The sequence below is a fragment of the Misgurnus anguillicaudatus genome, chromosome 21 (genome assembly GCF_027580225.2).
Source record: "Misgurnus anguillicaudatus chromosome 21, ASM2758022v2, whole genome shotgun sequence".
NCBI classification, from domain to species: Eukaryota; Metazoa; Chordata; class Actinopteri; order Cypriniformes; family Cobitidae; genus Misgurnus; species Misgurnus anguillicaudatus.
The window spans coordinates 39,061,875-39,076,353 of NC_073357.2; the positions used below are offsets into that span (position 1 = coordinate 39,061,875).

The 14,479-nt window shown below is 38.2% G+C and overlaps 3 protein-coding genes across 3 annotated transcripts; 1 reads left to right on the forward strand and 2 right to left on the reverse strand.

Annotated features, from left to right (window-relative positions):
- Positions 1–225: 225 nt before the first annotated feature.
- Positions 226–2,138, reverse strand: cfap184 (cilia and flagella associated protein 184). The gene is made up of 2 exons (XM_055206951.2): positions 863–2,138; positions 226–603 (listed from the first exon to the last, which is right to left on the reverse strand). The coding sequence occupies exons 1-2, from the start codon at positions 1,985–1,987 to the stop codon at positions 262–264; spliced, it is 1,467 nt and encodes a 488-aa protein (XP_055062926.2). The 5' UTR covers positions 1,988–2,138; the 3' UTR covers positions 226–261.
- A 2-nt stretch (positions 2,139–2,140) lies between these two features.
- On the forward strand, positions 2,141–6,222 carry tada2b (transcriptional adaptor 2B). Its single transcript, XM_055206952.2, has 2 exons — positions 2,141–2,550; positions 2,958–6,222. Exons 1-2 carry the CDS (start codon positions 2,281–2,283, stop codon positions 4,137–4,139), a joined length of 1,452 nt encoding a protein of 483 aa, XP_055062927.2. The 5' UTR covers positions 2,141–2,280; the 3' UTR covers positions 4,140–6,222.
- An 810-nt stretch (positions 6,223–7,032) lies between these two features.
- grpel1 (GrpE-like 1, mitochondrial) lies at positions 7,033–14,477 on the reverse strand. Its single transcript, XM_055206967.2, has 4 exons — positions 14,318–14,477; positions 13,421–13,577; positions 12,816–12,897; positions 7,033–8,231 (listed from the first exon to the last, which is right to left on the reverse strand). Exons 1-4 carry the CDS (start codon positions 14,383–14,385, stop codon positions 7,885–7,887), a joined length of 654 nt encoding a protein of 217 aa, XP_055062942.1. The 5' UTR covers positions 14,386–14,477; the 3' UTR covers positions 7,033–7,884.
- Positions 14,478–14,479: the final 2 nt, after the last annotated feature.

Below are 14,479 nucleotides of genomic sequence, written 5' to 3' on the forward strand. Positions count from 1 at the left end.
TGCAAGCATCAGCAGGAAAATAACTCTTAAACATGTTTTTTCCTTTAACTATTCAGAAGTCAGGCTACATCTATCCATAAACCAAAACTAGGATCATTTTATTTGAGAACTATCCTCTATAAGCATTTTAATTCAGGCTCAAGTAACTGATAACTGCCTTGAAATTAAGGAGTAATTAGAATGGAGAACTGGTTGCTCAGTCAGCAAGTTAAATAATTAAATAATGTATTTAATTCTTTAAATCCAAATGTGAATGTGTTGTCATTTGCCCTCTGGTTTGCATTGCTCAACCTTTTGCTTTACACCAGCACACTTCAATATGAGCTCAGCTTGGCGTCTCTTTAGCGTCTCCAGTCTCTGCTGCAGGCTTTCCGAGGTGTCTACCCTTTCTTCAAAGTCCCGGAGCAGTGGAGTGTTACCCAGCAGGCCACATTGCTGTTGCAGCTTAAGGTTGTCAGCACGCAGGTTGTCACGAGCCTGTCGGGTGCGTGTCAGCATGTCACGTTTAAGAGCCACTAATGCATCCGCTTCTGCCAGCTGAGTGCGTTTTACCATATTATCCATCTGCATGAAATGCATCTTTCTCTTCACGTAGGTAATGGCCTAAGGATGAGGGACAAAATTAGTAAAATCCAGGCTAAAGTCCTATTATGAGATTAGGAGCAGCAAAGTTTGATTTCAATTATTGATTTATCCTTAGTTATATCAAGGTTATTTTTCACAGAATGTTATTTGCATTATAATTATTTTATTTAAAAAATAGTAAATCTCAAAAAATGACCTTCATTTGGCCATCATTTTTTTTTTACATATGCACAAAGACTTAGAGAATGAGAATCTCATTACGATGATTGGGATTTACCTGTACAGAGTTGGCAATCTTCTTTTTTAACTTGAGTAACTCCTCACTGCGCTCCTCAAACTTCTCTTTACACGTACGATTATCTGTCTTGAGCTGCTCAAAATCCGTCCGAAGCAAGCCATCAGCTAACTCCTGTTGAGACTGAAATGCAGCCTCTAATTGATGTATTTTGTTCTTTAATTTAATATTTTTCATCCGCACACATACCAGTTCGTCCTCCCTCTTCTGTTCATCTGCCTGTAACTGATTCATTTTTTCTAGTGTTGCCTGCTTGCCCACTTTACCAGTCACTACTGTCATAACAGCTTCATTTTTCAGTAAGGCGAAAGAACGCAACTCACGTTCAACCTGGTTTAGTTTCTCTTGGCTTTGCTGGGACAGGTCCTCAATACGCTGCTGATGGATATCTAAGTTATGCTGGTACTGCAATTTCAGGTCCTCTATTTGATCCATGTATTTTTGGTACTGCTCCTGGTCTGAGATGTCTTTTGCAAGTTTTGGATGTTTAGCATCACCTGCCTTCCTATTGAAGAATTCTGCTATTTTGGACTTCAGCTGATCACTCAGCTTGCTGAGCCTGTCATTTTCTTCCTGTAGTTCAGGTATCAGATCCAAATGTTCATAATAGTTAACATCTTCTTCCTCTTCTACAGGCACAAGTGGTTCTTCAGTAAAATTGAACATCTCTCTCTCTGGCATGTCTGGATCAAGATCTGGAGGTCTGTCCTCTTCTTTTACATCCTCTGCTGTCACTGTGTCCTCGTGTGATGGATCTTCTTCAATATGATGCCCTTCAGTGTCCTCCATGGTCTCATCTGTTAGGGGTCCGGTCTCAGCTTCCTCTTCTGTTACCACACATGCTCCAGACTCATTTGTGTCTGGTCCACTTGTTTCAGCATCAGATGGTATCATGGACACATCTTCTGTCAGTTCCCCCTCTTGTGGACCCACGGAAAGATGAGGCTCATCCTCAATAGTTTCTGATACATTACAGGGCGCAGTTTCAGTTTCTTCTTCTCCAACACTATTTGCCTGAACATCAAATGTTTCAGTGTTTCCAACCAATGCGTTATTTTCTGAAACCGAACTTACTTCTTGTTTAAGTTCTGCTGGCTCCTCTTCCATTTTGTGTAGATGAGCAGTATAAATACTTAATTCATAAAAAATGTATCACCTTCAAATTCAGACTTTATTAAATAAAATAAAATAGTGAGACTGCGCTTGCTTGAGCTGTTTCTTGATTGTTGTTTGACAGTGCGCGTGTGTCGTCCTGGAGACCCACAGCGAGAGCGAATCACAATCGCTCGCTGTTTCCTCATTAATATTCATGAGACGCAGCGGCGTGAGTGGAGGTACGCTAACGCGCATGCTCAGTCCCGCGCCACTGCTGCTTCCAACAACAAGCGGTAGTAAGCAATATGGCCGACGTAGGGAAGAAGTACTGCGTGAACTGCTTGGCAGATGTAACAAATTTGCGGATTCGCTGTGCCGAATGCCAAGATATTGAACTTTGTCCGGAGTGCTTCTCCGCGGGTGCCGAAATAGGCAACCATAGGCGATGGCACGGCTATCAGCAAGTTGACGGCGGGCGCTTCTCGCTCTGGGGTCCCGAGGCTGAGGGAGGATGGACCAGCAGGGAAGAGCAGTCGCTGCTCGATGCTATCGAGCAATATGGATTTGGAAACTGGGTATGATTTAAAAATGATTTTGGTAGTGGTATGGCACTATTTACGTAATTTAATTTCATTTGCTTTACGAAGTGTAAACCGCAATGCAAACTAGTCGTGTTACCAATCCTTAAAAGTAGTGCCTGTCACGAATTATGCAATGCTTACCGATGAAACTTTTTATTAATAAAACGATAGTTTTTTCTTATGTAGCAAGGCAGAACCTTTACGTCTCTTGTGCGTATTATACAAAATACAACCCATTTACTTTTATAAATGTGCTAAGAGGACCTAAACATAGTTTCTGTTGAGTTGAAATAGTGATATGCATGAGTACTGCTTAATTGCATTTTAAAACTATTTTGTAATAATATTTCTTTTTATTTTTGAGTTTGTGCATACATTAACACAATGTTTCTATGTATCAGGAGGATATGGCTGCCCATGTTGGTGCATCACGCACCCCTCAGGAGGTCATGGATCATTATGTGAGCATGTACATCCATGGGAATCTAGGCAAGGCCTGCATCCCAGACAGCATCCCTAACCGTGTGACAGACCATACATGCCCCAGTGGAGGTCCGTTGTCCCCAAGTTTGACTACCCCCTTGCCCCCCCTGGACATAACTGTGGCCGAGCAGCAGCAGCTGGGATACATGCCACTACGTGATGACTACGAGATCGAATACGACCAAGAGGCGGAGAAACTCATAAGCGGGCTGTCGGTAAACTATGACGATGAAGATATAGAGATCGAGATGAAGCGAGCCCATGTCGACATGTACGTGCGCAAGTTGCGTGAACGCCAGCGGCGTAAAAACATAGCTCGAGACTACAATTTAGTGCCTGGATTTTTAGGCCGGGACAAAAAAGACAAAGAGCGAGAACGGCCCGGTGGGGCAGGTGCAGTTATGGGATCGGGAGGAGTCATTGGAATGGGAGGAGGTGCCACAATCATTCCGACAGGGTCATTGGGCACCTGTGCAACAGCGACCCCTAAACGCAAAATCACCAAGGAGGAGAAGGAGCAGCGGACTAAATTGCGTGCCCTTTGCCAGTTTATGCCGCATCGAGAGTTTGAAGAGTTTTTTGATAACATGCACAAGGAACGCATGCTGCGGGCAAAGGTTCGGGAACTACAGCGCTATCGGAGAAATGGCATTACGAGACTTGATGAGTCAGCTGAGTACGAGGCGGCACGGCATAAACGGGAAAAACGGAAAGAGAACAAAAGTTTATCTGGATCAAAGAGGGGTAGCAGTGGTGGAGGTGGAGCAGCTGGGCTTGGAGGTGGTGTTGGAACAGGAGGTGGAGTTGGCGGAGGAGTCAGTGCCATTAAGGAGGAGGGGAAGGACAGTGAGTTCTCAGCCATTGAAAACTTGCCAGGATTTGAGCTGTTGTCAGATCGGGAGAAAGTACTGTGCAATTCAATGAACCTTAGTCCGACACGTTATCTGACCGCCAAGACTATCATCATCAAAGATCACATACAGAAAAGACAGGGCATTCCCTCGAAAAGTCGTCTACCGAGCTACCTAGACAAGGTGTTGAAAAAACGTATTCTTAATTTCCTTTCAGAGAGTGGCTGGATATCCCGAGAAGCCTCATAACAACACTGTCCAAAGATTTGACTGTAAAATATTTTTCTACTGTTTTTCTACACCTTTGAGAACAAAATTACTATGGTGCCACGTTATTGGATGTGTGGACCCTTTTCTTGATCTCAGATCTCCTCTTAGGAACATAAACCTAGTGAAAGTTTGATAAAAATTACAGGTTTCAAGTGAATTCTTGGTAGAAGGTACATAATTGCAATATACAGAGAGCATTAAGGTATGTTGTCCTGCGTAAGGCATCATACTTTAACAAAACAACACAATATTAAAATCTCAGTCTTCATAATGAATGTAACTTAAAGTATTTGCAACATTGATGAAAACAGAATGACATGACCAAAATGTTATTTCCATAAAAATGCTAAACAAAATGAATTAATTTAAAAGAATTGCAATTATAGTTAAGTTTAAGCCAAACATTTAACAAGAATGACAAACAAATGTTTTCTGACAATAGAGCAAAAGAAAATTCCCACAGCTATAATGTTGTACAAAGCAGATATTTAAAATTGAAGAAGGTAGTAAGAAGGAAATTGGGACAAATATTCTTGTTCTGCTTGCCAAAAGTCTTATGTTCATTTGCCTGTTTCAGTTTGATATATTCCTATTGTGTTGTGGAATTGTAAGACACATGAAGCATGTTTGATACCGTCTAAATGTGTAATGTTCATGGGTTGTTTCTTGTTTTGGAGTTGACCTTTGTAAGGTTATGTTACTATAGCTTTTTATTGAGCATGTTTCGAAAGCTCATGATAAATAGCACATACCCAGACTATATAAATTATTAGCTTTATGCTTGCATAGATCCACACTCCTATTTCAAGAAGGGAAATTATAAAAGATAAAGCTGGCCTAAATACAGCATCAAGGGTCATTATTTTAAAGTCTAGATGACCAAATTGAAAGTTTTAGTTTCCAGACTGACTGTATGTTAAAACTACGTAGCTACTAACGTTTTCAGATTTTAAAATACTTTGACAGGATCATTACATGATGCCAAATTTTAAATCACAGCTGAGAATTTTTTTTCATGGATTTTAATGTTATTGTTGCCTGCCTTTGTTTACCCCCAGAATTTTACATAGTTTAAAATGTCTAATATATTATAAGTCCGTTAGAATAAATAGACACCGTTTAACATGTAGGCCCTTATTTTGTTTTTATTTTTTACCCCATATGATCTTTTTGTGTAGTGTAAATACCATATAACAACTAAGAGGTTGCCATCCATTATCATGATTTTTTTTACAGATTTTTTCTTTAGACATTGGTGTAAAGTCATAAACCATTCACATTTGAGTACAGTCATCATATTTTGTGCCTTTTCGCTTTCATTTTATTCCCTCTACAAATGATTATTATGGGTTGATCTTCAAGTGCCCGTTTGATTCTGTGGCTTGTTTCTAACTTCTATCTAGATGTTATGAGACAGGCATGTGTTATGACTACAATATAGTATTTAATATTGAAAATCTATATTTATTGAAGAAAATAATTTCATTAATCTAAAATATTGTAGATGTGGGGACACTTGGAATGAGGACATCAAGGGAAAATATAGAGGGTCTCTTCTTTTTTATTGTCTGCCGCTGCCTTTTTGTGTTTTATAGATATTGAGTTAAAATTTTAAAAAGGGTTAGGCTAGGTGCAAATACTTTCCTTGAGCTTCATGGTTACAAAATAATAGGATTCTAAGTCACAATAATTTCCAAGTCATTCTTAAAGTCTTAAGAGTTCAGTGCACATCCCTTGGAAAAAGGTAATGATATTTTTACTTAATACTCATGCAAAGTATTGTGCTATTTCAGGGGTTGTAATTATTTTTGCTAAAGTACCTGCAAATGTGAGTGGGGAATTGATACTGAAAATGTTCCTAACAGTATCTTAATTACATTGTAAAGAGGACAATGTGACATTTACAAATGATAAGAGGAGACCTGTTTTCTTGGTTGTAACACGTTTGTAAAAATTTTTTTGGAAGAATCATATTTGTGAAAATGTTGAATATGTGGAAAGATGTATTTTATTGCATACATCATGTTCTCCCATACTTTGTAATAAAGTGTTAAAATATAAAGTGTTTTTCTTAGTTTTCAAGTGCAATTAGTTTCTCCTAGTTTAACCTTAAAGAGATAGTTCACCCAAAAATGAAAATTCTGTCATCATTTACTCATCATGTTGTTTTAAACCTGTATGAAATTATTTTTTTCTGATGAACACAAAAGAAGATATTTTGAGAAATTATGGTAAACAAACACACAGCAGAACGTGACCATTGACTTCCATAGTAAGAAAAAATATTTTGGAAGTAATGTGAAATGATGGTAAACACACAGTTGACGGTACCCATTAAATTCCATCATATTTTTTTATTCCTACTATGGAAGTCAATGGTCACTATCTGCTGTGTGTTTACCATCATTTCTCAAAATATCTTTTGTGTTAGAAAAAAAATTCATACCGGTTTAGAACAACGTGAGGAAGAGTAAATGATGACAGATTTTCATTTTAAGGTGAACTATCCCTTTAAACAAAATATTCCTAATTTTTGTGCCCCTAGTAGACCAAAAAAAGATGTAAAAATGATTTGACAAACATCTGCCACTGATCAACAAAACAGTCTTGCCGTAAAAACGCCATTTGCTTAAATAAACAGTGAAATCAATGAAACCTATGAATGGCTTAGTAGTATAAGCAAGTTGGAATAAGTCAATTCTAAGCTCGAAAAAGTATTTTAACTGATAAACTGTTATCACCTTTATTAAAGATACAGGTACACCTGAAAAAAAACAACACTGCCAAATCATTGAGCATTTATACCTAATTAAAAAAAAAAAAAAACTACAAACAGAAAAAATATGTGGCCAAATAACAAGTGAGCACTGCATTTGAATAGAAGTACATGCTTTATTCGAGTCTGTTTGCTCCTGCAGAGAAATCTAATGTAGTATTTGATCTGTTCACGCTCCATCAGTGCATTCACATTGCAACCACCATTTCACTTTTTCTCCAAAGTCTTTAAAGAAACTATTTATTGACCTTAGTAGTATTAATGATTTTTGTTATTCAGGTTGTGGTGAACTTGAAATCTGCAACTTCAATTATTTGATCAGGTTTGAGCACTATGAAACACTTTTCAGTTGTGATTGTAAGTCAGAATGAAAAAGAATAAAACAATTTTGAATAAAATGTTGCCATCAATTTTGTAAAGTAATAAACAGTTATTTCTTCACTGAAAATCTGCTTCACAAAAAATGTACCAACTTGAACTGCCTGATCGTTCCCATAAACAGCATTGGAACATGGTGGTGCTATACTGGTAATGTCTTCAACACAATTAAGCATTTATTTTAAGAGCAAATAAGTACAAATAGGAAAATGCATTTAACACACTCTTTAATTAGATGCAATGTCTTCCTGGAAGTATATTCACTTTTCCCAAGGTCTATGGAATGGTGCTCCTACCCACATTAAAATTGTCACAGCTAATTAAAGAATCTTCTACCGCTTATACACAAAGCTTTTAAAATATATCAAATTTTTATATATATTCTTAATTAACACTAATTAACTGGACAATAGCATTAGTGTTGCACTGTCCTTCAGTTGTAAATATCTTTAGGATTTTGCCTCTCAGAGGCCCCTTTAACAGAAAAATGGAACATAGACCAGCTAACGTACAAGAGCCGATCTGTTATCCGAGCAATAACTCATCAAAACCACAGTGTATGACAACCAGTTAGGGGGCTTTGACCACACCCACCAGAGCTGGCCGGAGGGTGCGCCCATGCAGCTTGTAGCCCACCTTCGTGACTATAGCTATGGTACCCGGCTCCTTGCCATCCACAGGTGCATGAAAGACAGCCTCATGCTCATAAGGATCAAATTTCCGACCATCAGGGTTAAGCTTTATGAGTCCATGTTTGTTGAAGACCTTCTGAATCTGAACCTCAGTCATTACAAGACCATCGTAGAGGTTTTTCAGGTGAGGATTTGCAGGTGTTATTTCCGCTTTTGGTACACTTTCTGTTGCCTTTTCCAAAATGTCTGCTACCTCCAAGAGATCTTTGCAGAAGCCCTGGATTCCTGAGAAGAGAGAAAAAACATTGTGAGAACTGGAACATCTTTATGTTTTGAAAGCTTATAATGCTTTTATTTAAGCAATAAGATACTAGAGGCTTTATTATACTGTGAATTGAGCTAAATGGCTTTGGGATGTGCATCCTTGAATATACTGACAATATAGCACAGCTTATTGATTTTAAACAATACAAATATACAATACAATGAAAATACACCAAGCACTTTTCTTCTAGAACAGGGCTACACAAACTCGGTCCTGGAGGGCCAGTGTCCTGCAAAATTTAGTTTCAACTTCCTCAGCAAATCAGATATGGACTGACAGACAGTGTGAACAAGGTAAAAGTCTCTTTTCCATTGCATAGTACCCCACGGTTTGGTTTGTGTCAGGTTGGGTCAGCTCACCTCACTTTGGCTTGGTTAGCTTTCCAATCGAGTTTAGTAACTCTTCAGAGTGGGAGGGATTATAGGCATGTTGTTATATTTGTGCTGTCTACTGCTGTGACTAGGGATGCTCCGATCAGGATTTTTGCAGGCCGATACCGATCACCAATTTGTTGTTTTCGTGATCGGCCGATACAGATTTTTCAAGCTGATACACTGTCAGAAATAAAGGTACAAAACTGTACCTTTTCTGTCACCGTTTGATACCTTTACAGGAATACAAAACAGTAGGGGTGCACCGAAATTTCGGTGGCCGAAAATTGCGGCCGAAAATGGCATTATCGGTTTTGGGCCGAAATAAAAAATCCAGCCGAAAATATCAACCGAAAATGAATGTCAACCGCTCCCCTCCCATCTGTGCGCTAGCGCTTGGGTTTCACTCACGGTGATCAGTCGTCACCCACCCCTCCCCTCCGTGCTCAAGCAGGTTTCACTCACGGTCGAGCTGTTTGCACGTGTCTGCAAAGATTAAGCATGTCTTGATGTGTAAAACTTTAGAGAAAGTCGCGCTAATGTGTCTCATACCGTAATCCATTAACATACATTTGGCGAATAAAGCAATGAAACACAACGAAACGTTTTTATGTGGAGGGACTGTTGCGCTGTTTGAGATTCACCCTCCTTCTCTGTGTGTGCGCGCGCGTTTAAGTGCCCTTAATAGTGCACATATGAGAGAGACGCGTTTAAAAAAAAAAAACAAGCAAACATAAAATCTCTCTGTTATTGACAGGGCACATATAAACAAAATTCTCTCCACAGTATTCTTTTTCTAATAAAAACATTTGTTTATGTCTTAAGTGTATGTATAGATTACAGTCAGATTAACCTACTTAAGTCTGTGTCCTTAATGATAATCAAACAACCCATGACAAAGAGACAAATAGCTCTAAAAATAAAAAGATATTTAATTTATTGTGTTATGATTCATTTAATTTGATTTCTGTACCTAATGCTAATTTCAGACCTTATTAATGTTCAACTTTGTTCTTTTTTATAAATGTTTGCAATTTCTTTATTGTTTATTAGATTTTTCCCACCCGCTTTTTGCTGATCGGAAAAATAATGTGATCTGTGCTCAAAAACTGTTTTGTGATCCGAACTGTGAGTTTTTTTGATCCGTCACACACCCCTAGTAAAGTTAGTACACAGTGATAGCCATAAATGCAATTGTACTAATAATTGGCATAATAATTTATTTCGGTGTTTCGGTTTTTCAGCCTTGGTTTGCTTTTTCGGTTTTCGGCCAATAATTTTTATTTCGGTGCATCCCTACAAAACAGAATACAATTTTGGGTAGATTACCGTACCTTAAGGACATACATTGTTAGAAAAATTTCAAAATATCTACCCTAACTGTCAGTGGGGCAGCACCCTTTAAAAAGGTAATTGTATGGACCATTAGGTACAGAGATGTAAACATTTAGTACCAATATGTACCTTTGAGATACTATACTACATTTTTGAGGTACTAATAAGCTCTCTTTGTTCCCAGAATGTTCTTCTGAGGTACTAAAATGAAATCCTTTAGTACAAAGCTGTACTTTTTGAAAGGGTACAGCCCCATTGACAGAAAAGGGACAGTTTTGTACCTTTATTTCTAAGAGTGTATGCAAGCTCTTTGATGATTGTAACTGTTAACATTTTTTCTAAATAAAGTAATAGCACATATGTTGCCTTTGTTATATTACTTGCAGTAATTAGGTATATTATTGTTTTAATAAAGATTCAAATAAATAAGCACAACAAATATTTCTTCTGCAAAGAGAAATTTAATATGCCTTTAAATAGTCTTATGTCTGTTAAAAGTGATGAAAATAAAACACTTCACAGTCTAAACTGTATAAATTAAACATACACGCATTCGTATGAATTATAACAGTTCTTCAGTGAAGAGCAGAAAGTGATTTTATTGAGAGATTAATTAGGTTAATGTAGCTTAGACGTGAGAAAGATCACTCCGTTCACGTGCACTGATGACTAAGGCTTCTATGTGTGCGCGCGCCGGATGTACGCGGACGAGAGCAGCTGTGAGGAAAATGAAAGTTTAAACTCTCAAAACTTTAAAACGCATGCAAATAATAAACTTTTGGCATGAGGATGCAATTATCCACGATATATATGTGTTGTATACGCTGTTTGATGGGGATGTGAAGACGCGTCACGCTGTTGATCGGATCGCGTCCTCATAGAAAATACACTTATCTCTGCAAAGGCAAAGAGAGAAATCCAAATCTGCATGTCGCACGAGCGATGGGTTATAAAAATGCTCGCATTGCGTAAAAATGGGCTCTAACTGCAGCCGCATTCAGGAGCCCTATGTTGACAAAAGTAAACAGAAAGATCGGTTTAGGAGATCGGCAAATTTAGCGAGGACCGATCGAGTCATTTAATGACGTTATCGGCCGATACCGATCTGCGGCCGATCCATCGGAGCATCCCTAGCTGTGACATCACACAAGCGTTTATCACTACCTCTGTCTATAGTTTCTGTATAAACACACGTGGCGTCAGTCGACGCGCTCCACTGAACCTCATTTAAGTTGCATTTAGGCATATGTGGACGTGTGCGTCGCAAATGTGCCACCACAAACTGCAAGTCTGGAAAAAAACTATTATGGTGTTCCTGATTCTCAACTTGTGGATGTTTTTCATCGCTAAAAGGGAGTTTGGAAACTTATAGCAGAGCACAGATTACAACAGGTTTACTCAAGACAGCGCAAGCTAGCATAAGGGTAAAGCTAATCTTTTACATTATTTCAAACTCTGCAGGACAACGGCCCTCCAGGACTGAGCTTGAGCACCCCTGTTCTAGAAAATAGTGGGCTGAAAAAAAAAGGCCTTTATGGGTGCTGCATAGTTATGCATTGTATGTAACATAGCTAGAATGCAATACTTGTTTTGCCTTTCACACATACAGTCTTCACTGGTTATTAAATTGCAATTAGGAGATCATGTGTGAACAGGACCATTTTTTTAAATATTGGTAAATAGGTTCACCCAATTTACCAATAAGAGAAGTTGTAAGCTTACCAGTAAATTAACTTGTATGATGCTATGTGTGAACAGAGCACGGGTGTCATCAGAATGCCCTGACAGCTTTAGACCAATCATAACATTCTGACACAGATGAGGCTAGGGCTGTGCTGATTAATCCTGCAAATGCGCGTTCTCAATGAATGAATTTGAATGAATTACGGTGAAATGCCGCCACATCCAAAAGCCAGAGGGCGCTCTCGTGTAGAAATGCCATTTGTGCCACAGAAGAAGTAGCATACCAAACACTATTCCAGGAAACGTCTAAAGGAATATTTATATCGCTGTTCTTCAGATTGTTTCAGGTATTTCATGATAATAAAAATATTTTGAATGATTGTGTTTGGCGAGTGTTGCTTTTTTAAATGCACGTTATAAACGATTCAAACTCATAGTGATTTTAGATTGATAAGGACTTCCTACTGATCACAGAGCCGTAGTACAAGCACAAGCTGTGCATGAAACACAGAATTCAGTATCGATTTCAAGCAGGTCTTTTTAATGGGGAACGCGATGTATCGGCACAGCCCTAGATGAGGCATTTACCTCCCACGCTGTACATGGCCACGCACGCTTAAAGTCGAACATAGGTAAAGTGCTAAAATGGCTAAAACAGTTAAAACTTGGTTTGAAACAGTTTACTATCCATTTGCCGAATTGCTCAAGTCCTTTGCACACTCTCTGTGAAGCCTTATGTTTAAACATTACTGTCAAGTGTTTTAGATGCAGGTTAGTGACTCTTTTCTTTACAGTTTAGTTTGAAGTCATCTAATGGAATGTTGTTTGGTCAAGAGTTTGCATCAAAAATAAAAAACAAAAAACAGACCACACATAAGAAATAACCCACCATTGTTTACAGCAGAACACTGACCTCACCATGCGGCGTTTTAGAGGGAACTTCTGCTCTCTAATAGAGTGTACCTGTATTTTGGTACTGATGTGTGAATGATATCTTACTGGTAAAAAGACGTAATGTCGTCCCATTTTGGTATTTACTGGTAAAGTCATTCTGGTAAATTTATGGCAATTTACTAAAATGACTGTGTTAAAGAGGCTAATATTGATCATCAATTGTATTACAAAATAACCTTTACAATAATTCTGAAAGCTTACCATAGAGTTTAGCATCATCAATCATCTTTTGACTCCTTTGCCTCAAGTTTTCAGTATCAGCTAGTGCCCGCTTGTATTTATCCTGCAGCAAAGACAAATGCAAGAAACAGACAGTTAATTTGAGACCTCATGCATCTTAAAGGGGACACTTCACAATACTTTTTTAAGATAAATATTTGCTGTGCCCAGAGTAGGTATGCGAAGTTTTAGCTCAAAATACCGCACAGATAATTTATTATAGCATGTTGAAATTGCCACTTTGTAGGTGTGAGCAAAAATTTGCTGTTTATGGATGTGTCCTTTTAAATGCAAATGAGCTGATCTCTGCAATAAATGGCAGTGGCGTGGTTGGATAGTGCAGATTAAGCGGCTGTATTATCCCCTTCTGACATCACAGGGGGAGCCAAATTTCAATGACCTATTTTTTCACATGCTTGTAAAGCATGGTTTACCAAAACTAAGTTACTGAGTTGATCTTTTTCACATTTTCTAGGTTGATAGAAGCACTGGGGACCCAATAATAGCACTTAAACATGGAAAAAGTCATGATATGTCCCCTTTATTAAAAGCTTCAACAAAACATAATACTGTTAAAACTGTACTACCGTAACATCTTTCAGCTGTTCTTCTAGTTGTATCTTTTCCTCTGCCCATGCTTTTTCTGTTGCACTGAGCTCTGGCTTCTGAGCACCATTTTCTTCATCAGTACCAGTTCCTGAACTTTTCTGCTGGGCTGCAGTGCAAAGAAGACGTGGAGCCGCCCTAAGGAGCAAACACATTAGACTCTTTATAAATGTTGCCAGTGCCTTAGATCTAACACTTAGATGTATGCAACATGTCTTCAGTAAATCTTTCTGTTTCTGCTGCTGTCAATTAAGCTCTCTAAAATCCCAATTTATTGATCTAGATAATTAAGCCACATTGAATGGTATAACGATCCTTATTATATAATAATCTAATATTTCAACAAAGTGAGTTTCTAAATGTTTTAACTAACTAGGTGTAGAGTAGACTAGGTCTAGTCAATAAGATTAAACGGCAGGAATGACATAACGTCATTCCTGCCGTGTGACAGTAGCACGTGCTGACAACCTGCTCAAACTACTGCACATTTGAACAAATTCACTAAAATAACGTTATGTCATTCCTATTATACTTCTCGATGCTTTACTAGTGACATCAGTAATGACTGTCTGTATGATGTAACGTTACAGCAAACATATATGTAGTAAGAAGACATGTACACCTGAAAGATCTGTAAGCAAGGATTGTAGGATTAGAGACTCTTGTTTAACCTGCACAGCTATAATGTTTTGAACGGAAAAGCAAACAACCAGAAAGAGTTTAATAAATTTGTTTCCAAAAACAAAACAGCCAACGTTATACAATTCTGGGGTCCTTGTGAAACCACCATGACTCACTCACTTGATTGTTAATGGCTGAAAAGAAAGATAATTAATTAACGTTAATAATTGTCATAACAAAACATTACACAAACCTACCTTACAAGTGTAGGGGATGCTAATACAGAATAACTTTGTCTGACCGCACGTACACACCAGTTCGCCATCTTTTCTCGGACTATCCACGCTGAAAGACAACTGTAATCGAGTGTGTTTCGTTCAACCAATGAGAGCCTCTGATCTTACACGATCTTCTTGATC